The 22,563-nt window shown below is 52.2% G+C and overlaps 1 protein-coding gene across 2 annotated transcripts in view; it reads left to right on the forward strand.

Moving 5' to 3' along the window:
• The window catches only part of NPDC1 (neural proliferation, differentiation and control 1), a 122,787-nt gene extending 119,575 nt beyond the window's left edge, over window positions 1-3,212 (forward strand). Inside the window, exon 9 of one of the 2 annotated variants that reach the window (XM_074974129.1) lies at window positions 2,859-3,209. In XM_074974129.1, the coding sequence (XP_074830230.1) occupies window positions 2,859-2,936 (78 nt within the window). In that variant the 3' untranslated portion in view covers window positions 2,937-3,209. Of the gene's footprint in view, window positions 1-2,858 lie in introns of both variants that reach the window. The other variant, XM_074974131.1, reaches the window with a different exon arrangement.
• The last annotated feature ends 19,351 nt before the right edge of the window (window positions 3,213-22,563 follow it).

Here is a 22,563-nt window from a genome sequence, read left to right on the forward strand (position 1 = left end):
CCAGACCCTGCTGCTTAATAGAATTGGCTGGCTGCTTCGAAACCCAAATGTGTCGTGGGGGTGTATCAGTTTAGTCGAAACCTTCAATGAGAAATTAGCAAAAAGCTTTACTAAGGTTGAAACGTTACATTCCAACTTGTATATGAATGATATAGTAACGATACATATTTGCTGACCATTTATAATCAATATAAAATGATCAAGTCAAAACTGAGGGCTTTTCTACACGGGAAACGCTGCATCATAGACGCTCGCTGCAGGGACCAGATGGATTCTCCCATCAGGGTAGTTAATCCAGGGTAGTTAATCACCCTAAGAGGTGGTCGTTAAGTTGATGGAAGAATTCTTCTGTCGTCTACACCAGGGGTTAGGTTGGCTTAACTATGTCACTCAGGAGTGTGGTGGGGAAGAATTCTTCTACCACCTCTCAGGGAGGTGGATTAACTACAGCAGCCAGGTCAATGGGACCTAGCTGCATCTTTGCTAGGGGGTAGGACAGCGTAGCTACGGCAGTGGATTTTGATTTTTCACGCTCTTGAGCACCTTAGCTCTGTTGACCTAATTTGAAGCATAGACCAAGCCTCAGCCTGTGTCTGCATCCGTTGAAGTGAGCTGTAGCTCACGAAAGCTCATGCTCAAATAAATTAGTCAGTCTCTAAGGTGCCACAAGTCCTCCTTTTCTTTTTGCGAATACAGACTAACACGGCTGTTACTCTGTAACCAGCCTGTGTCTGGTCACTGCTTGTTCTGAATCTCTCCCTCACTGAGTGCAGGAATGGAGTGGGGCACTTCCCATCTGTCAGCTAACTAGGCAAGGGTCCGCTCGGTGATATTGATTAGATCAGGCAAGGAAACCAAGTTTGCTCCCTCCCCAGAGATACTGACCAGTTTAACCCCCCAGATGGGGTTTTCTGGCTGATGTGCTTTAAGGGAGCCTCAGCTGCAAACCCAGAGATTCTTTTCCTGGGCTTGGTGACCTTCCTGGCCCCCCTGGTCAGTGGCAGTGCCTACCTGCCTTGTTACAAGCTACAGTGCAAAAAGCACAGTGACTCAGAAAGGGAGCTTGAGTGCAGCCTTTCACATGGTAATCGCTGTCCCTATCAGATCATCAGGGCCTAGATTAAGGGTCATCATTACATCTTTACGGCCCATTCAAGGGCGCACACTGGCAGTCTGGGGAATAAACAGCTGGTTCCTGTCAGATTTTCAGCTCCTGGTCCCTGCAGAGCTGCAAACGCTGGCTCATGGGCTGGTTTTGTAAAGCTGGCCTACAGCGGCGTCCCCAAAGGCGACAGTAGTAGGGCCTCAGTGGGGCTGCATTTCCTCTCCCTCCCCCTTCCCCGCTGAGAGGCAGCGCCTTCAGATTTGTCCATCTGAGAGATTCCCAGCTTTGTGCTCTCTCTCACCCCGCTCCCCCACCAATCATCTTATATGGCAGCTCCGACTCCGGCTGGTGACTGGTTACATCTCCTGGTAACTTGGCCAAAGCCCACGTCCAAAAGTCCTGTGATCAGCACAGCCCAGGCAGGTCAGACTGTCCCCTCAGCACAGGAAGGGTGGGCAGAAGTCAAGGGCACCGGAGTCTATACCATCTACACTTCCTCCCGCCCCTCCTCACAAAGCCAGGGCGGGACCCAGCCTCAGGGAAGTTCCGTAATCTGCTCCTACAATGCCGCACTTCAGAATGGAAATGTGACATCTCTGGGAGCCGCGACGTCGGCCAGCAGATAGAGCACAGGATGGGAGCCCCCGGGTCCCAATCCCAGCTATGTCACTTCCCAAACCCCAACCCCGCAGCAGCGCGTCACAGAGCCCAGGGCAGCGGCCTCAGGTTATGTCTACACTACAGCGGCACAGGTACAGAGCTGCCGTCGCACCTCGGGGTAGATGCTTCCTACGTGGATGGAAGGGGGTTTCCGTTACGTCAGCAATCCATCTCTCCAAGAGGTGGCAGCTAGGTCAATGGAAGAAATCTTCCATCAACCTAATCACGTCTATACCGGGGGCTAGGCTGACCTAACTACGAAATCGAGGGCACAACGTTTTTCACAGCCCCTGAGTGTCGTAGCTGGGCGTCTCGGTGTAGACCAGGCCTCGGGCCAGTCTATGCTGCAGACTTTGCTGGCATAGTGACGTCCGTGAGGGGTGTGAGGAGCTGTGATCCCAGATCAATGCACGTCCCTCATGTAGACGTAGCAGCGATGGCAAAATGACACGTTGACTGGTGCAGCTTGTTTCGCTCCGAGGGGTGGCTCTGTTTTACTGGTACAAAGCCCAGCGTTACCAGTCGAGCTGTGTCAATGCTGGGAAGGCTTTGGCCGTATAGTATATAGGTACAGCGATCCTGGTAAAGCACTGGTAGGGAAGACACAGTCTAAGGCATGGCCTCCACTGACCTAGTAGGTTGACGTCGCTCCGGTGCTCAGGGTTGTGGATCCCGGAGCATTGCCGCGATGGTGGCCTAGCCCCTGGTGTAAACGCAGTGTGGTCAATGGAAGGATGTTTGCAGTTGGCTGCATCTACACTTCAGGGCAGGACTGTCTCTCGCTGTGTGTCGGTGCAGCGCCTGGCACAATGGGGCCCCGATCTAAGTCAGGGCCTGGACCCCCTTGCTGTGCGTTGGCGCAGCACCTGGCACGACAGGGCCCTGATCTTGGCCGGAGCCTCTCGGCGCTTCTGCGATACAATTGCTAATGAAAGTGGCACTGCTGCGCTGCCTGGCGGGAGGATGAGGGGGGGGGAGGCTATTGTGTCATCATAAACAGTGGCTCAGAGCGAGGGGGGGCTGACCTAAGCTGCTGTGACCTCTAACCTGCCGGCTCCACCCCCCCATCTTCTCTCCCTGCCAACCGCTGCAGACTGGAGAAATGGAAGTGAAGAACCCCCTCTTTGACGACTCTACCTTACCCCCTGCGGGCCCCAAGTCACACCAGTAACCTCTCTCCCGCCCGAGCTCGCGACGGACCGGTATGCAGAATGCCAAAAACCTGGCGAGGCAGAACTCCAGCAACTCGGCTCCTCCCGAGGGACTCCGGATGAGGCTGCCACTCAGTGCGCGGATTCCCAGAATCCACCGCCAGACTGTTAGACCCCGCTCAGTACACACCTGCTGACAGCTTTGGGGGCTCACTCCTGGTTCCAGCTTCTCCTTGTTCTTTCTGTTGTGATCTCACTTGTTCCCTGTCCTGTGTTCACTGTATTATTTCAGCTGCGGGGAGCGCTGGTTCCTGTGGAGGTGGGGGTGGGGGGAGCTGGTTGGCTGAGCGATAGCGCGAGGGGTGGCAGCGTCTCCACTTTCGGGTTTGTTTTGTTTGTTACTTTGTGGGGTGGGGAATACGAGTGGTAGAGCAGGTGCAAAGGGGTCCTGGGAAGGGACCTCTTGAGGGGATCAAGGAGTGAACAGCGAAGCAAGGGCCTTGCCTTCACTCCCCGGCGCTCTGGAAAACGTCCCACCTGACCCTTGCAAACACCAGTGCTTTCGCAGCAGTGGTAGCCTAGCGGGAGCAGAGGTGACTGACATGGTGGCAGACGCTGGCAGCCAGCTGAAGCCCAGGGTGCGCTAGTGCTCGCAGCCAAACGGGTGGGAAACTTTCCGAGAAAAGTCTCGTGTAGACCTGGCGAAAAGAGCCACAGTCCTTCCTCGTGGCTGGATCCCACTGCAGCCCTCCAGCAGAAATCCTCTCCAGCCAAGAGACTAGAGAGCCCTTGGTGCCCAGGTTACTTGTCGTCATGCCAAAAGCAGGAGCAAAAGGAGCCATGAGTGGGAACTTAGCGAAATGGGAACCGGCTCTCCCTGTAGCACATTGTCCTTGATCTGTGGAGTCAGCTTAGTCCGTGGATTGGCCCATCCCAGTGAGCAAACAGGGGGATACCCCACCCCAAATCACATTTGGTATCTGGCTTCCCATCTGGGTGACTCTAGACTCGGTGCCTTTGTCTCGCTGTCCCTGGGAGTTAGGGCAAACTTGCTGTATCAGACCCCATCACCGAATTCTGCTGTGATGCGGGTTTTATAATTCCATGTTTGTAGCATTTTCCAACTAGTAATTTGGCCAGGGCGCACACACCTTTCTGGCCATCTTTTCTCTTCTGTTGTATAAAACAGTTTGTCCAATAAACCAGCTATGCAGGTTTCTGATGGTGGATTTCTCAGCCTGCCAGACTCTTTGATTCGCTCATTAAAATAAGCCTCTGGCCTCTGGTTGATTTCATCCGTTGCTGTGGAACAGAAAGCGATGGAGTGTGTGCACTGCCCAATTGCTGCCAGACCCCAGTGCTGTGGGTTAGTGGCTGGAAATGCTCTCTGATGGGCCCGTGCTCTCCTCTGGCCTACCTGCCCTGGGAGCAAAAAGAAAAACGAACATCTGTGCATGGTTCCTAGGGAAAGAGTGAATTCCATAGTGACAAACCCCAGCAGCGAGTAGCCCGGCACCGCCCTTTCCAGTGCCACCACAGGTGTGACGAGACGGCCTCGTCTCTCTAATGGGAAAAGCAGCAAACGATCACTTGTTCAGAAATGTCAGAGGTGTAACTTTTCGACGGTTCCCAGCCCCTGGCAGTCTGTGGGAGGGATCACGCAGGGACGGGGGGCTAGGCAGGAGGCATATTGCTTATTTCTGGAGCTTTTCCTTCCTACCGCCTGATAGAGCAGAGTGCTGAATGACAGCAGCTGGGGAGAGGAGCCGTGTCCTGGCCGCTTCACAGACGGTCGTAGGAGGAGCTAGAGATTCTTTAAACCGCTGCCCCATTTGCACACCCGTTCTCAGCCATGACGCTGTGTCCCATGACCGTAAGCCCTTTCCCTCAACAGGCACTGGCCAGTGCACCTGTGCAAACTTGGCCGCTCTGCGGGCTGCCAGGAGCTACACCCCGTTTGCCTAAAATGGAGCACATTTCTACTTCCCGTCAAGTTTGAACACACAGGCCTGGCCTATGGAGCGGAATATGCTGGGATACCTCCATACTAGCCTTGGGCCCCACGCTGATACTGCCCAGGCCACAGCTTCTCTCTTGACCCTGCCCCAGGAGCTCACTGAGTCACTGCTGCTTGTGCGTGTGACTGACAGGCCAGTCACAGTGCATGGGAAGCGGGGCCCTTTAAAGCTCCGCCCATGTTTGAGGGTGCAGTAGGGGTGCAATACATCCCCACACCCTGTGGCTAGCCCCTTCCCTCAAGGCTTTCTTGTTTGGCTGCAGAGGCCCCCATGCACACCCCAGGCTGAGCACACCCAGTGCATACAGGATCTGGCCCAAAGTTGAAATCTCAGGTTGTTTCACTCACGTGGCTCCACATCCAAATCCCAGGCGTGGAACGTTGAGTTCACTGTGTAGCTTCCTGCCTTCGCCCCTCCCGTCGGTCCCGAGTTCACTGTTCGGAGAGGAGCAGGAACCTTTGCATGTGTATGAGGCACACGCACCCAGCCCTGCAGGGAAGAACTCCACGCGTCGTCCACTAGTGAATCAGACTGCACCACGGTGCCCCTGGAAATACACTGTGCATGGCAGAACCCGGGTCAATTTTATAGCCCCCGGTGGCACTGTGTGTGTGAACAGCTGTGTGACGCTGGCACAGCCGTGCGTAGACTAAAGCCTCGATCACACGATTTTATGGCTACGTTGTCACTTTACGATTTCTTATCCTTTACTGTACGTCGTGTGTTAATGTCAATTCCTGACCCGAAACCGTAATTGTTGTATGGATTGTATTATTTTAAAAAGAAAGTTTTATTAAATGACCATATTTCAAACCAGTGGACCGTGTGTGGTGTGTGGGAGGGTAGCTCTGGGGCTGCATGTTGGTTTTAGTTTAACAAAATCTATTCACCCGCTCCCTCCCCCCGTCCTCTGTTGGTTTGGGGGTACTGCTGCCAGCCTAGCTCCATGTGTCTCGTGCTTTCTGAAGCATATCACTAAAGGGCCTTTCCAGAGCGTGCTTCAGCTGCAATCCAAGTGGGAGATACTGGCTCCAGGGGCAGGAAAACTGGCCAAAGTGACCGAACATGGGCATGTTGATTGTGCAGAGTCTTATACGCTATTTTGGACACTTCCTTCGAAAGTGGGCCTAAAGAATTGCCAGTTCTGTCGACTGTAAACACACCCTCTGTCCGCAGTGGGCAGTGTGCGCCACCACGCCCCCTGACAGTCCCCATTCTACCCGCTCCCTACCTGCACCGCTGGTAAGCAGGCACACGGTGCAGAGCCGTTCTTGCCATGTGTGTGGGATGGCAGGCCAGCAAACTAGAGGGACGTTAAGGGTCCTGTGCCAGGTTCTGGAGGGGAGTGTACGGACCCTTCTGGCCCTGTGCTCTGTTCCTACTCCCTCCAGGCTGCCTCGGCTCCTGACTCCTCCATGCAACCTGAGTACCAGCAGGAGAAACTTGCGAGCACAGGAAAGACCATCTCAATGCCGTGGGTGGCGCATGAGCCCCTCCTTCAGGGAGGCTAGCCATGCAGCCCTGCCCCTTGCACCCAAGGCCCTGCCCCTACCCTCTGTCCGCTGGAGTCCCGAGTGCCCACTCCCTCTCCACAGCCAGAGGAGTCCCAGTTGAACTGCCCTGGGCCCCTGGCCAGCACCAGCACTGGGCTGCCAGACCACCCCAGTGCCGGGCCACCCCTAGCGCCAGGTCTCCAGACAGCAGCAGAACGGAGTTCCCACTGGCTTGGGCACTGGCATGGGGGAGAGGGCAGAGCATAGGCGGGGTCAGGGCTCGGCTTAGGGGAGGCTTTGCCTCCCCTGACCTATTATACCCGCCTCCCATGCTCAGTTTTGCATCCAGGGCCACCGTGTACCAGGAGGAGCAACTGCAATGAAGTCCCTGCAGACCTGGGCTGGAGCATGCTCAGGGCAGAGACTGACTCTCCAACCAACTTCTAACAAGTCTCTACTGATCATATGTAGCCAGCAATTTTCAGAGGCTTGTAACTCCTAAATTTGGGTGGATTTTCCTACTCCACAGCCACTGATGCTTCTCAAAGTGGTCATAAAGAATTTCAACATGAGCAAAATGACATTTCCCCTAATGTTGGCTGCATTGTTGGTATAGCCATATTGGTGGCTGGCATCACATCTTTTATTGGACCAAACTCTGTTGGTGAGAGTGAGAGACTCTCAAGCTACACCGAGTTCTTCAAATAAGAACAGCTCTGTAGCTCGAAAGCTTGTCTCTTGCACCAACAGAAGCTGAGTCCAATAAAATATATTACTTGTCCACCTTGTCCCTCTCATTTTTCCCTAATCTCTTTCTCTGAAACAGCTGAACAGTTTCTGCTGAAACTTCCCGGAAAAGTACAGCTTGAGGCAGACAGCAGGCATGGAAAACTTCAGCCCAAATGGTTTAAATTTTGCAACATGATAAGCAGTTCAAAACAGGGTCTTATAATGGAAACTGTGGGGCAACCTTAACTTGAGGTGATACTACCAGCTTCACCTGTATTGATGGTCCATCTTCAGCCAACAAACAGCATCAAGTCTGAGATGTGATCTCTTCTCACCCTGACTCCCAACTGTATGTGGGAAGAAGAATAAGGCCTAGGAAGGTTTTGGCAGAAATTACTCTGTTTATTCACAACACAGCTGTTTCCTTTGCAGGCTTGACTTACCCTGTTCCACTCATGTTCAGGGTAGTTTTTTTTTCCCCGTGTGTGGAGGTAACAGGGAATCTTGCACAAACATGGAAGAGGGCATTGATTAGAACTTGAAAGTGGCTTTAATTTTCATAGTAAAGTCGCACTGAAAGTCCAGACCAGGGGCCAGTGCAAGACTGGTCTCTACATACACTTCTCCAGGACTTTGGGCAATCTCGATCTACGAGCCTCCCAAGTAACGCAGCATCCACCGCTTCCAGTGGGACACACATCCCATGATTTTTAGCTCGCCCACCAATCACACATTGTTCTAGATCATTAGTTCTCAAACTGGGGGTTGCAACCCTTTGGGAGGTCACGACCTGGTTATGTGGGGGGTCGTGAGTCCCCACCCTGACATCAGTGTGTGGCTGTGAGCCCCAACCCTGAGCCCAGATCCTGACCCCTGTGTGGGACTGAGAGCCCTGACCCCGACCCTGGCCAGGAGCAGGGCTGCGAGCCACGAGTCTTGCCCCCTGTACTGGGCTGCAGCCATGAGCCCCGACATTGGCACAGAGCTGTGAACCCCAACCCCAACTACCCTGTAGGGCTGCGGGGCTGTGAGCCTTGACCTTGCCCCCCATGTGGGTCCTGACTCCGGGGCTGTGGGTCCTGACTCCGACCCCCATGTGGGCTGCAGGGCTGTGAGCCCCAACCCCAACCCTGGTCAGGAGCGAGGCTGCGAGCTCCGGCCAGGCACGGGGCTGCAAGCTGCGACTCCGACCCCCCATGGGGCTGCGAGCTACAGCCAGGCACAGGGCTGCGGGGCTGCAAGCCCTGACCCTGACCCCAGTGCAGTGCTGCAAGCCCCAACCCCAGCCGGGCACGGTGTTGTGATCCCCGATTTCAACCAGGAGCGGGGCAGTAAGCCCTGAGCTGGGGCATCCAGGACACTGTGAGCCCCGACCCCTGTACTGGGGTTGTCAGGCGGAGCCCAGCCATGCAGAGGGTTATCAGCGGGGAGCTCCGCCAGGCACAAAGTTGTTAACCCCCAGCCCTGCCACACACACGGTTGTCAGCCCCGAGCCCTGCCACCCGCTGTGAGCCTGGCCAGGCGCTTGGTTGTGAGCCCCCATCACCACCATGTGAGGACCTCAGAGCTCCAAGCTCCTCCAGCCCAACTCCACTCCATCTCCAGCCCAGCTCCACCCTCTACTCCACTCCACCTCCAAAGAAAGGGCGCCAAATAGAAGTTTTCCCAGGGCGCCATTTTTCCTATGGCTGGTCCTGGCACTTCATTCCCTGGTGAAGAACCCTCTCAGTGTGACAACCAAGCAGTTACCTAATGATGGTATTCACGCACAGAAACAGTTTGTCAACGTGATCAATGATGATGAAGTGAAAGCAAAATTCACACAGCTGCCTCCAAACCAGTTCTGGTGCTCAGTTGCAAGTGAATACCCGCTGGTGTCTGACATGGCCCGGAGAGTCTTTCTGCCATTTCCCACTACCTGTGAATGTGAGAGTGGATTCTCCAGGCTTCTCATAATAAAGATGAAATCTTGAAACCAGCTTAATGTGAAGGACGACATCAGATGCGCCCTTTCTAAAACAACACCCAGAATAAAACTTCTTGTGTCAAATAAACAGCATCATCCAACTCACTGATTTTTGGCTGCTTCTGGTCATTCATTGCTGTCCAGTATTAAAATCAAATTCTACTTAAAAATAACTTTTCCGCTTATATTTAATTAGATAAAAATGTGTTTTAGTTTTAATTTAAAAGCAGTGAGAAAAAGTAATTCATTTTAAGTAATAGGGTTTAAATTTAGTATTTAACATCGTGTTAAATATAAGAAGTGTGGTTTTCATTTCTAAGGGGGGGTCGCATTCAGAGGCTTGGTGTTCGAAAGGGGTCACCAATACAAAAAGTTTGAGAACTCCTGTTCTAGAAGTTCTGTTTAATCTCTTTATTCCTAGTTATACCCCGCTATGCTATCTCCTTCCCTCCTGGGTGTCTATACTCTTCCCAAGCTGGGCGATCCTCTTATGTCCCCACTTCCTTCTCTAATTAGTCATTGTTTAGCCAGCTAAAGTATTAGTTCCTTTAATCTTTTCTCCCTAACTCAATCCCTTCAGCCCTTTGATCAGTCCCTACTAACTCACCCTGATGCAATCATGGTTTGTATTACTGTAGCATGGAGAGGGCAGTGGGTCATTGTTCTCTGTCATTCGGTAACTTACCTTACGCAACTGGGTTTGCAAAATTGCGGGGGGGTCTTTTGACTGGAAGCCTGGTCTACACGACAAAGTTAGGTTGAGGTAAGTTGCCTTGCAATGATCTATTTGTGTATGCGTCTACACTCAAATTAGTCTCCTGAGGATACAGTCGCCCTGTTAGAGTGACAGAAAACCACCTCTCCAACAGTGTTGAGCCATGGTCACCCCAGTGCGAGGTTAGACACTGCATGACCTGCAGTGACCCTAACAGTCCTCCGGCAGCTGTCCCATAATGCCTCATTCCCTGCTACAGTGACCACTCTGATTCCCATTTTATACTCCATTGCCCAGGGATCACAGAGACCAACGGCCGCTTTAAAACCCTCCGTCTTTATGAAATGCTTTTTCTGATTGCCCAGCTCACCTTGTGTGCAACTACCCAACCAGCCATGCTGGGTCCATGCACACAGACAGGTCCTGGGCACACTCCGGGGTCGGTATGGCATCTCCTGGGGCTGGGGGGAGAAGAGGCTGTTGACAAGCCATAGAAATGTGGACATCTCCAAGCAGATTGCTCGGGTGATGCAGGCAAAGGGGCATGGCAGGGAGCAACAGCAGTGCCGGTTAGAAGCAAAGGAGCTTTGGCCACAAGGCCAGGGACGGGAGGCCACCAACCGATTGGGTGCTGTGCCGGAGACCGGCAACTTCTGCAAGGAACTGCATGGTCTGTGGATACTTCGGAGGAGCCTGAGACAGAGACCCCTGCCATGAGGAGGAGGCATGGGCGGGGGATCCAGCCATGTCGCAAGCCAGGACCTGTCTGAGACGCTGCCACAGTCTCGCCCGTCCCGCTGGATGAGCCTGATGAAAGGGAAGGGACCCCAGGTGAGCGTGTGCCTGCATTTTTCCTCACACGGCAATGCTTACGTTGAACGGTGGAGCCAGGCCCACCCCCAGGCTAACCAGGCAAAGGACTTTTCCCTGTTTTACTTCTCTGAGATGCAGCAGCAGTAGGGCAGAGGTAGAGCTGGCGTTTGCTTTTCAGTCCCCCGTTGGGTTAGGCGGGGCGGCGCAGGGGGGCGGGGGCGGGATCCTGCGGAGCAGTTTGTCGCGTACGTACGGAAGGTCCTTTTATGCCCCTGCGAGATCTCGATGAAACGTTCAAGGAGACGCTCTGCAATCCTCTACCAAAGGTTACTAGGGAAGGCTGCCTGATTTCCTCCTGCATGGAAGGACGCTTTCCCATGCCGCTCTGCGATGCGTTTGGCTGGCACCATGGCAGTAACAGGCTAGTGGCATTTGGGCCCGGGCAGCTTTGGGATGCCAGGAGCAGCGGAGCCCTCTGTACCTTTGTGCTCCCCAAGAGAGCGAGATCAGCTAAAATCACCACCCCTGTGGAAAACAGTGCCAGTGTTCACGGCCATTGCCCTGTACTTGTACCCAGGGAAATAATGACCAACGTTTTACAGCTTCCCGCAACACAAAACCTTTCCTCCCCTCATCCCTGGTGGGCCATGCTTGCTGTGCTGAGGTGCTCCACACCAGAAGCATCAATAAGCATTTCTTATTAAACATTTTTTATGGGAATAAGGGAAGGGAGTTTTGAAACTTATCCTCCCCTTTCCATTGTGACTGTAAATTCAATAACAACATAAGAACGTCCATACTGAGTCAGGCCAATGATCCATCTGACCCAGCGTCCTGTCTTCTGACAGTGGTCCAGCCAGGGGCTTCAGAGGGAATGAACAGAACAGGGAATCATCAAGTGATCCATCCCCAGTCACCCACTCCCAGCTTCTGGAAAATAGAGGCTAGGGACACCCAGAGCATGGGGTTGCATCCCGGACCATTTTGGCTAATAACCATTGATGGACCTAATCTCCATGAACTTCTCTAATTCTTTTTTAAATTCAGTTATAGTTTTGGCCTTCACAACATCCCCCAGCAACAAGCTCCACAAGTTGACTGTGCGTTGCGTGAAGAAGTACTTCCTTAGGGTTTTTTTAAGCCTTCTGCCTACTAAATTCCCTGAGTGGCCCTAGTTCCTGTGCTAGGTGGTACATCTGTCTGTTTTTATCAGCAGCTTCTGTCATGGAAACCTTGAGGGGTCCCCCACCATTCCCCCTAGAATGTTTGACTCCGAGGAGGAAGAGAAAAGAGAGAATATGGGAGGATCTATTCCGTGAGATCCTTGCATCAGACCAGGAATGCCGGGCCAATATGACAGACAGCATGGAGAAAGGGAGAGGAGAGGAGAGGAGAGAGGCCCAGGATTCCCAGCTTTTTTGCCTCACAGATATTATGCAGGACCCAGCAGGCAGCTATAACCATTGGGATGTGTTTTTTTTCATTGAGTTCCAATCTCATGAGTAAACATTGCCAGCATCCATCCCTTCAGATTACCAAAACCATGTCATTCTGCACCTGCTGAGCCAGGAGTTGAATCGCTCCTTGGTGCTATTGAGGTGGCCAGTGTACAGCGTAATGAGCCAAGGGTAGGCTGGGTCCCCCAGAATCACCCCTGGCATTTCAATATCACCAGTGATAATCCGCTGCTTGGAAAGAATGGCCCTCTATGCAGCTTCCTGATCAGCCCTGTGTTCTTAAAGATGCGAGCGTCATACACCTTAGTTGACCAGCCCACACTGATATCGGTGAAGCATCTCCAGTGATCCACCAGTGCTTGTGTCGCCATCGAAAAGCAGCCCTTTCTGATGATGTCCTCTGTGGCAAGGTGGGCTGGTGCCAAAATAGGGCTGTGCGTGCCATCTATCGCCCCAACACGGTTTGGGAACCCCACTGCTGCAAAGCCACCTACTGCGTCCTGTACGTTGCTAAGAGTCTCAGTCCTGTGTAGCTGGAGACCATAAATGGCCCTGGACACTTGCATGACAACGGCCCCCACTGTGGATTTTCCAACTCCATCGTTATTTCCCACCAACCGGTAGCAATCTGGCATGGCATGCTTCAAGAGTGCGATGTCCACTTGCTTCTCCGCTGTCAGTCAGTCTAGTGTCCATGTGCTGGAGGGTTGGGCCAACGTCGGCACAGAGATCCAGGACTGTGGCCTTTAATGGCCAAAAATTCAGCAGCTGCTGCTTGTCATCCCAAACCTGCATTACAAAGTGATCCCACCATTTAGTGCTTGTTTCTTGGGCCCACTGTCTGCAGCTGCTCCATGAACACCACCAGCCACCTTGAATTGGTTCTCACTGTGTCCCACACCAATCTGTCCTCCAAGAAACCCTTGTGTCCGTGGTTGTCATGGTACTTCCTGCAGGTCTGCAAATACAGACGAAGCGTCTGTCCTATACTTGCAATGTTTGTGAGAATAATGCAGAGCTCTGTGGCCTCCAGGCTTCTGCCAGAGACCAAGAGTGCTGCGGGTGTGTGGGATTTTCAAAAAACGGTGTGAAAACTATGGGATATGGATGGCATTATGGGATGGAGAAAGTTGCATGCTGTGAACTTGACCTCTAGCTCCCAGACATCCCTGGGTGAGTCACTACTATCCCACAAAGCACTGCAAAATGTCCCAAGTGCCAGGCAGCACCGCATGTCACCCTGGGCTACCTCCCCATGGTGCACTGTACTTTACACCGACACTAGCATTCCTGGTGAGTACACACAGTGCCGACGGAGGCAGATGAGTATGCACACCCCTGAGCGATGTACAAACGTTGGCAGCTGTATGCCAATGTAACCTGCATGGACCCCAGCTTGTAGCGTAGACCTGGCCTGCTCTCAGTTTCTTCCTTGGGATTTTGGCAATGATTAAAGAAGCCATCACTGCAATCTCTATTCCTTTTATTAAAGCTGGGCTACACTTCTGTTCTGCTGGCCTAGCTATGCCTGTCAGGACTGTGAAATAACCAGCCCTCTAAGGTGATAGCTATGCCTGCAAAAGCCCCTGTGTAGATACTGCCCCCAGAGTCATTTTGCTTAGTTCATTCAGGCAACTGACATGAGCTCTACCCCATGGTTAACATGGGACGGGGAGGGGCTAAAGGGGGTCACAGCCCCAGCTAAACAAAACTAAACCAAGCCAGGTCACTGGGGGAAGGGGGGTGCACTTTAAGCACTTTCTAGTATAGCTGTACCTGCAACCCCTTCTTAGTATGGGCAAAGCCTCAGTCATTCGCCCTTGCTATCCAAATGAATGAGAGGCTATTGCTGGGGAAGGGGACCCTAGATCTCTTTCCTTTGAGGGCCTTCAGCTCTAATGCACTGCACAAGACAGCGTGGTAGAAAATGCAGCAGAGCACAGCCGCATTAGCAACCTGCAGTTGGAGGACGAGATTTGCACTTGTCCCCAGTTGTCCCAGTGCATTAACTCCAGGGCATCCTTTGGGAGCTTGATTTCTGTTTAAAGTGATCTGCCCCAGAACAATTGTTTTGTCATTTTTCTTCTTCTTTGTGACTAATAAAAACCACAACAAGCTTTCTGGGGTTGGCCCAGGGGAGGTGGGGGGAGGATCAGTTTGTATGTGGTTTGGTTTATTAGTCTGATCTACGCTGAGGTTCTACACCGCTGGTAGCTATGCTGAAGTAGCTGCAGTTGGGTAAACGCCCTGGGATTGCACCAGCGTGAAGTGGGCGGCACTCATGTGACTTGCTGCATCAATTCAAGTAACTTTCGACCGACGTGTAGACAATGGTGCTGGAACAATTTTGGGAGGGGGGTGAGAGCCACTGAACCAAATTATAAGCCCTGTATCTGATGGAAACCGCTTGAAGCCAAGGGGTGCAGCAGCACCCCTTGTTCTAGCAGCTATGTGTGCAGACTAAGTGTTTGCACTGATTTACCAATTGAGATAGAAAACTACCTCACAAGAGGGACCTAACTTGCTTTTCCTGGAATATGCTGGAGACTAGAGAGGCTGACATCACCACGCCGAGGCACGGAAATCCCTGAGCCGTTGAGAGGGGCTGGGATTTTTAGACAGTTTTTCATTTTTAGTGTCACTGATTGAGGGTGTGTCTACACTGGCAGAGTGACAGCGCCGGCAGTTCCAGCGCCGCTCAGAGAGCGCTGAAGGGAAACCGTGGGTGTGTGTTCACACTGTCAGCTGCCTGCACAATAGCGTGTTCACACTTGCAGCAGTATTCGGAGTGGTGCACTCTAGGCAGCTATTGCACAGAGCACCTCTTCCTCTTCTGCCGCTAAGAATTGTGGGAAGGCAGAGGGGGTTGTGGGGCATCCTGGGTCCTGTCCCAATGCCCCGCGATACATTGCTTCGCATCCCAGCAATCCCTGGGCTTCCATCTGCGTTTGGTGCCATCTTTCAACAGTCTGTGTACTGCGTGCCCGGCTCTTCGGGCTGCAGGAATGGGTCCCACACTGTTGGCCAATATGTTGCTCATTCTCACCAACACATCACGAGTGGCAGTGGAGTTATTCCTTAAACTACAAAGGCAAGAGGAGTTTGACGCTGATCTCACCATGCGTAGCAGTTACGACACGAGATTGCTTGCGGCTTTCATGGAGGTGCTGACCACAGTGGAACGCCACTTTTGGGCTCGGGAAACAGGCACTGAGTGGTGGGATCCCATCGTCATGCACGTCTGGGATGACGAGCCGTAGCTGCAGGGCATTTGGTTAAGGAAAGCCACACTCATGGGACTGTGTGATGAGGTCGCCCCAGCTCTCTGGCACAAGGAGACAAGAATGAGAGCTGCCCTGTCTTTGGAGAAGCAGGTGGCGATCGCACTGTGGAAGCTGGCGACTCCAGACTGCTACCGATCAGCAGCACCGGAGCGGCGGTTTGCCTCCCGCGCCTTGTGGTAGGGGTTCCGCAGCTCCTTCACTTTGACCCCGCACGGCAGTGTGTCCCAGTCATGGCCCCTTTCTGTCATGCTTCGTGAAATGTGTCCGTAAGTCTCCTAATTCCTACGGCTGGAGTGCAGCTGGGACGGGACAGCCTCCTCTCCCCAAATGCCGATGAGGTCCAGCAGCTTGGCACTGCTCCAAGCGGGGGATCGCCTGGTGCATGGAGCAGGCCTGGCCGCCTGGAAAGATGCGTTGAGACCACTTCACGCGTCACCGAGCAGACAGGAAGGGGACTTTCAAAATTCCCAGGGAATGTCCGGGGTGGGGCTCACCTGAGGGCAGGGCAGTGGAGTTCAAACCAATGACCAGAGAGGCGAGAACAGGCATTGTGGGGCACCTCCCGGAGGCCAATCGCAGCGCTGTCATCGACCAGGGTGTCTACACCGGCCCCGCGGTGCCGTACCCCCAGCGCAGGAAGCTCGACGCCGCTCGTCGGGGTGGGTTTTTACAGCGTGACAATTGCGCGGTTTCTGCGTGGCCGTGTGCTCCCCTCGGGAGTTACAGCGCAGAACGCTGCTTTACTGCCCAGAAACTTCCCAGTGTAGACAAGGCGTTAAAGGCCAGAAGGGGTCATTATGACCATCTAGTCTGACCTGCATTACCGAAGCCACAAGCCTATACCTGATCACCGCTGCAGCAAGCCCATGAGGCTTTAGCTCAGAAGTTCTTTTTCAGGGCTTGTCTACACTGGCACTTTACAGAGTAGAAACTTTCTCGCTCGTGGAGGCGGGCTTTAGCGCTGCCCGTGTAGACTAGCCCTAATAAAGACGGCCAGTGCCGGAGTAACCACCACGGCCTCAGGTAACTGTTTCCAAAGGTTTACTACCCTCCCTCTTAAACTTGCCCCTTAGTTCTAGTCTGAATTTGTCCAGCTTCGACCCACAGGATCTCGTTCTGCCTTTTGCTACTCAATTAAAGAGCCAGCCATCAGCAATATCTTCCCCAGCTAAGGATTTGGAGATGGTGATCAGATCACCTCGTAGTACGCTCTTAGATTGAGTTTTGTCTCCCACTATAAGGAATATTTTCCAACACTCAGTCTTGCTTGTAGCTCTTATCTGAACCCCTTCCAGTTTTTTCAACATCTTTTGAGTGTTGACACTATCCAGTAATGGTCTCACTAATGCCAAATATAGAGGTGAGACCACGGGCGGTGGGTGGAGCCCCCACTTTGGGGAGCCTAGCACCCCCAGCCCCACCTCTTTCACCCGAGGGCCCCCCCTGTGGCTGGAGCTCCCACCCATCTCCCAGAGAAGCCCTGAACCTCCTCACCACCACCACAGCTGGAGGAGCCCAGGGCTGGCCAGAGACCCCCAGCCACCTTGCGCCTCCCCTCCTGAGACCCCCAGCCACCCCATGGGAAAAGCTTGTCTCTTCCAAAGAGCCTGAGCTTTTGATATGCGCCATGCAGGGTCTGGAGCAGCTGAGGAGGTCGTATGTGCTACTTAGCTTCCTGGGTTCTCAGTAATTGCCCTGGGCTCCATGGCGCACAATAAAAAGCAGAAACTTCGCTGCAAACCCCACAACCGGCTGCAGGGGAGGCTTAGTGTGCCCAGGCCATTATACCCACTGCCTATGGGTGAGACCATCTCCCTACTACTGCTAGATATTCTGCGTATACACCCAATGATCGCATTAGCCCCCTTAGCCTCTGCTGGGAGCTCATGTTCTGGTGGTAATCTCCCATCACCTCTCAGTCTTTTTTGGAGTGGCTGCTTTCCAGGATACAGTCCTGCATCTTATCAAGTGTGGCCTGCATTCTTTGTTCCTAGATGAATAACTTTTTTTTTTTTGGCTGTGTTCAAGTGCATCTTGTTCAGGGGACCCCACCTCACCAACCGATCCAGTCTGGTCTGGATAAGTGACCCAGCCTCATTATTTCACTCCACCGCTTTGTGTCATCTGCAAACTTTACCAGTCGGGAAGTTGTTCCAATGATTAATTTAGCCTCCGTGATGTAAAATAATTGCACCTTATTTCCAGTCGGACTTTGTCTCCTTTTCCTTGCTGGTGATACCACACTGAGACTCTCGGGATGCAGGTAGTGGGACACATTAGGCGGTTAATCCCAGCGTGTTGAAGATTCTGTGAGCTTTTATTTTTGTCTGGCTAAAATCCTACTAAATCCTGATGCTCTCAGGGCTGCTCCATGCCCTAGCCCTGCCTCCACTATGGAAATTAAAATGCCGTTTTAATCCAGTTACAGTGCTGAGAACTTCCGTGTGCACCAGGCCAGCACATCGACAGTAGGGCTCTGTGCTGGAGGAATTAGGGTAAGAAGGATGGTCTAGCAGGTTCCCTGGCCTGGAACTCAAAAGAGCTGGGTTCAACTAGCAGCTCAGCCACAGACTTTCTATGTGACCTTGGGTGAGGCACTTAGGCAACCCTGCGTCCGGGTGCCTCACCTGTACACCGCAGGTTCTCCAACACCTCTGCGAGAGAACACGCCTGCAAGGCTCCAACCCATTCATGCTTGAGGGGAATCGGAGTCTCTGCTGATGGGAGCCACATAAGTGCGCAGATGCAGTTACAATGTTGTGACTCTTCAGCAGAGGCAGGACTAATGGAAAACTCAAGTGTTTAAAAGAGGGAGAGGGGCCCCCGCCACCCTCGAAGTGTTTCATCTCCTCTTGTGCGCAGAAGCGACCAGCGGTCTTTCTTTCGTCACGTGTCATCAAACCGCCTCCTCTCAGCTATGCCTCTCGCTTCATCCTTTCAGAGCACAAGAAGTTTTGCTGCACTCAGGCTGCAAAGCAGAAGGCGCTCGCCAGCCGGCAGAGAAAACGGAGCACCGTGGCACCGCCAAGAGGGACCATCATCATCATCATGTTCCCATTACGCCTCTGGCGTTTAGGGCAGCGACGCAGCTCCTCCACTCCTGTCTGGTTCTGGTGAGTCTTTCCATGGTTCCCCAGCTCTGCCCCAGGTTTTTCAGCTTGGCTTCCGCAGCTCTTCATCTTGTTGTTTTTGGGCGGCCTCGTTTTCGCTTGTCTTCAGGTGTCCATCTTATTGCTACTCGGGTGATGGAATCAGTTTCCATCCGAAGCACATGGCCAATCCATCTCCACCGCCTCCTGGCAATGATGGTGCTCAGATCCTCTGGACTGCACTGTGTCAATAGATCTCGGTTTGAGATTGTTCTGGGCCAAAAGATACGGAGGATTTTTCTGAGGCAGGTTGCACGGGATGAAGACAGTTTGGACATGTCATACTTTCTCATTCCCCAGCATTCTGCACTATAACATAGTGTTGAAAGTACGTACCAACTCAGTGTATTTTGATGATTTCCAGACTTTATTTAAGCTCCTGAAGGTGTTCCTGGCTTTATTGATTTTTTTGTTCCGGATGTCCTGGCTTGTTCCACCGTCCTGGCTGATGGTGCTGCCCAAGTATGTGAATGTTTCTACATTAGTGAGAATATAATCCTTGATCCGTACTGGGGATGGTGAGGCGCTATTAAAGGTCATGATCTCTGTCTTATTGCGATTGATTTTCAGTCCAATTTGCTGGCTGAATGCGTTGAGTCAAGTTTTTTCTCATATATGGTGTTGGGTATGTGATAGGAGAGCGACATCATCTGCAAAGTCCATGTCTTCCAGGGATGAGAAGAGCATCCATTTAATGCCTCTTGGCATGTCTTCTGTTGGACGCCGCATCACCCAGTCGATGGCCATGCTGAAGAAGATTGCAGACATGACACACCCCTGATGTACTCCTGTTATGGACCTCAAAACTGAGCTCACTGTGATCAACACTGCATGCAAAGTTGAAATAGAAGCTTTTGATGACACTGATTATAGGGAAAGGAATGTCATATGCCCACACACTGCGCCAGAGGCTGGTCCTGTGAAGGCTGTCAAAAGCCTTCTCAGCGTCTATGACATGTATGTAGAGTTGCCATTGCCATTCTAAGCACAGTTCTATTATGTTTTGAAGAGTGAAGAGGGGAGTGGCCGGGCTCTGGCACACGGGGGGCGGGGTGCACATTGAGCCCCACTACCAGCAGTTCTCAAGGCTGACCCGCTGGCAGGTGATCCACGGCAAGCTCCTCAGCGGCTTCATGTGGTTCTGGATCCTGTGGCACTTCTGGCACAACCCAGACGTGGTGCTGGGTCACTTTCCTTACCCAGATGCTTCGAAATGGATAGATGATGAACTGGGGATCCCTCCTGATGAGGAAAAATAGATTTACAGCTCCAGCTACCAATGTGTCCTGTGGTGGGATCTCTGAAGAAGTTGAGGCTTTGGCTCTTGTATAACTGTGTTTCAGCAAATCCACTTTGTAAATAAAAACTCAAGTTACAAAAAAACAAAAAACAAAAACTTTGCTTGGCACAGATAAAAGTGTGATACCAGGCCAGTTATTACAATCACTGTGAGTTCCTTTCTTTGGTATGTTTCAGAGTAACAGCCGTGTTAGTCTGTATTCGCAAAAAGAAAAGGAGGACTTGTGGTTAGTCTCTAAGGTGCCACAAGTCCTCCTTTTCTTTCTTTGGTATCTTCACTATAATCCCATTGGTCCACTCATCTGGCACTTTTTTCTTTTCCCAGACTGATGTAAATAGAGGGGCCAGGATAGATGCTGCTAACTCAGGATTTACCTTGAACGATTCTGCATTCAAGATATCCTTGCCAGGAGCTTTCCCTTTTTAAAGGATTTGATGGTGTGAAGGATCTCTTCCTTAGTTGGGGTGTCTGTGCTGATATCAAGATCTTCTTCTGCCTCCTGGATGTTTGCTTCCTCTTTAGGTGGCTCTATCCAGCGCATTTCTTGTTCTTTTTCGGTTGTTAGTAGATGTCCTTGTTTGCTCCTGATGAGAGTGTTTGTTGGCGTCTGCCGTTTACCACGGATAAGCCGCATCATTTTGTAGTCGGTTCCTTGTTCACCACGAGCAGCTGCATCCTCTGCTTGTGTTGTCAGATTATCAATATGACACCGTTTGTCCACTCTCTCAAGGCGTTTGACCTCCCGGTGTGCCTTGCTACACTGCTCATTGTATTTGTTCTTTAGCTTCAGGGATTTTGTGTCTAAAACAAAGGAAGAATTTATTCTCCCCCTTTTGGCTTTAAGGCAAGGGTTAGCCTTTAGGCAAAGCAATGGCACCTCAGCAAGGCCGGGGGGAAACCGAGTGAAGATGGCAGTGCCTCTCTTGCCACTGGTCTGCAGCTGTTGCTCTCGGGCTCTGCTGAAGGGGAGCGAAGAGCTCAGGGCACAGAGCTGTCTCACACCTTCCCACCCGCAGTATTTAACTGCCATCTTCTCTTAGTGTTGCCTGGAGAATTCAGTGGGATGCTGTTTACACGGGAGCCAAGTGGAAGGAAGAAGCGGGCCAGAACAGAGCCAACAGCCATCCATTCCTTCTGCTCACTTCAGCAGCTGTTTCCCAAAAGCAATAAACCCAGGACCTACATGTCCAGGCCCTAACTGTGTTGCCTCGAACCCCATTGCAGCTACTGTAGCAGGGCTCTAGACAAGGTAGATTTAAAAAAAACCTCAATGATTTAAAATATGTATTTAAAAGTCAGATTTTTTCAATTTAAATTAAATCTAGGTTTTTTTTGTTTTGTTTTTTTAGTAGTGCAGTTCTTTAGGGTAGAGGAGGCTCCAGCAGGGCATGATTTTGCAGCAGCCGAGCTTGGTTCCCTTTGACTTGCTTAGCTAGGGCTGGAGAAGCGACATGCACTTCAGGGCCTGCTCCATGCTGCTGGTTGGGCAGGAGACTTGTTTACTGTCTGCATTACCGTAGCGTCTAGGAAACCAGCCCGGGACCGGGACCCCCTGACGCTAGGCGCTGGGCAGACACCGAACAAAGAGAGTTCTTCGCGGCTTGAGGGGGCTTGGGTTGAACGGGTCACTGAAGAGCAACTCTCCACTCAAAGTCAGGTGAGTTCAGTGGACAGGAACCATTGACGTAGCTGGGTCTGTAATTGGTGGGGTGTCCTCATGAGCCTTGCACTGGGTCCTTCACTCACCCTTGTTGTTGACCGTCCCAGTGAGGTCTAGGGCTGCGCCCCACAGACATCGGGGCTTGTTGCTCCCCACCTTGGAACTTGGGATGCTCGTGGCTCTCCAGTGTCTGTCGGGGAATTGCCCCAGTGCAGAGATCAGATTGACCCCTCCCTCCCACAGAGACTCAAGCACCATGTCTCCAGCCCCCTACTGCCACCACGGGCAAACAGCCTTTCAGAGCTGCTGTCTGCCTGGCAGTATTTCTGCATGCCCATCACCGGGGTCTCTAGGAGCTGTACAGGAGTTATATAAAACACTGGGATTTGCTCCAGCCTGCTCTCTAGTTTGCTAATTGTTGGTTTCGGCTCTGGTGTATGGCTTATTGTACATGCAATGGATGGCTTGTATTTGGATGAGTTTTGAAGGCTCGTTTTGCAAGCATCTCCTTGTTTCCGTTTTCTCATCCGGCTTTATTCACCTGTTGTCTCATCTTGCACTCAGGCCTGGCCCCGGAGTGCTTACAGCACTGGTTCTCAAACTTTTGTACTGGTGACCCCTTTCACATAGCAAGCCTCTGAGTGCAACCCCCCTAATAAGTTAAAAACACTTTTTAATATATTTAACACCATTATAAATGCTGGAGGGAAAGCGGGGTTTGGTGTGGAGGCTGAGAGCTCGCAACCCCCCAGGAAATAACCTTGCAACCCCCTGAGGGGTCCCGACCCCCAGTTTGAGAACTCCTGGCTTACGGTAAAGCAGGCCTGCATGGTGCAAAACCCCTAGCCCTTCTTGCAGACGGAGTTGCTATTTTATGTTAAAACTAGATGCGGGCTGGTGTAGAGAAGCACACACTGCTCTCCTTGAGGCCTTCTCTCTGAGGAGGGAGGGATAGCTCAGTGGTTTGAGCACTGGCCTGCTAAACCCAGGATTGTGAGTTCAATCTTTGAGGGGGCCATTTAGGGATCTGGGGCAAAAATTGGGCATTTGGTCCTGCTTTGAG

Source organism: Natator depressus, chromosome 16 (genome assembly GCF_965152275.1).
Source record: "Natator depressus isolate rNatDep1 chromosome 16, rNatDep2.hap1, whole genome shotgun sequence".
NCBI lineage: Eukaryota > Metazoa > Chordata > Testudines > Cheloniidae > Natator > Natator depressus.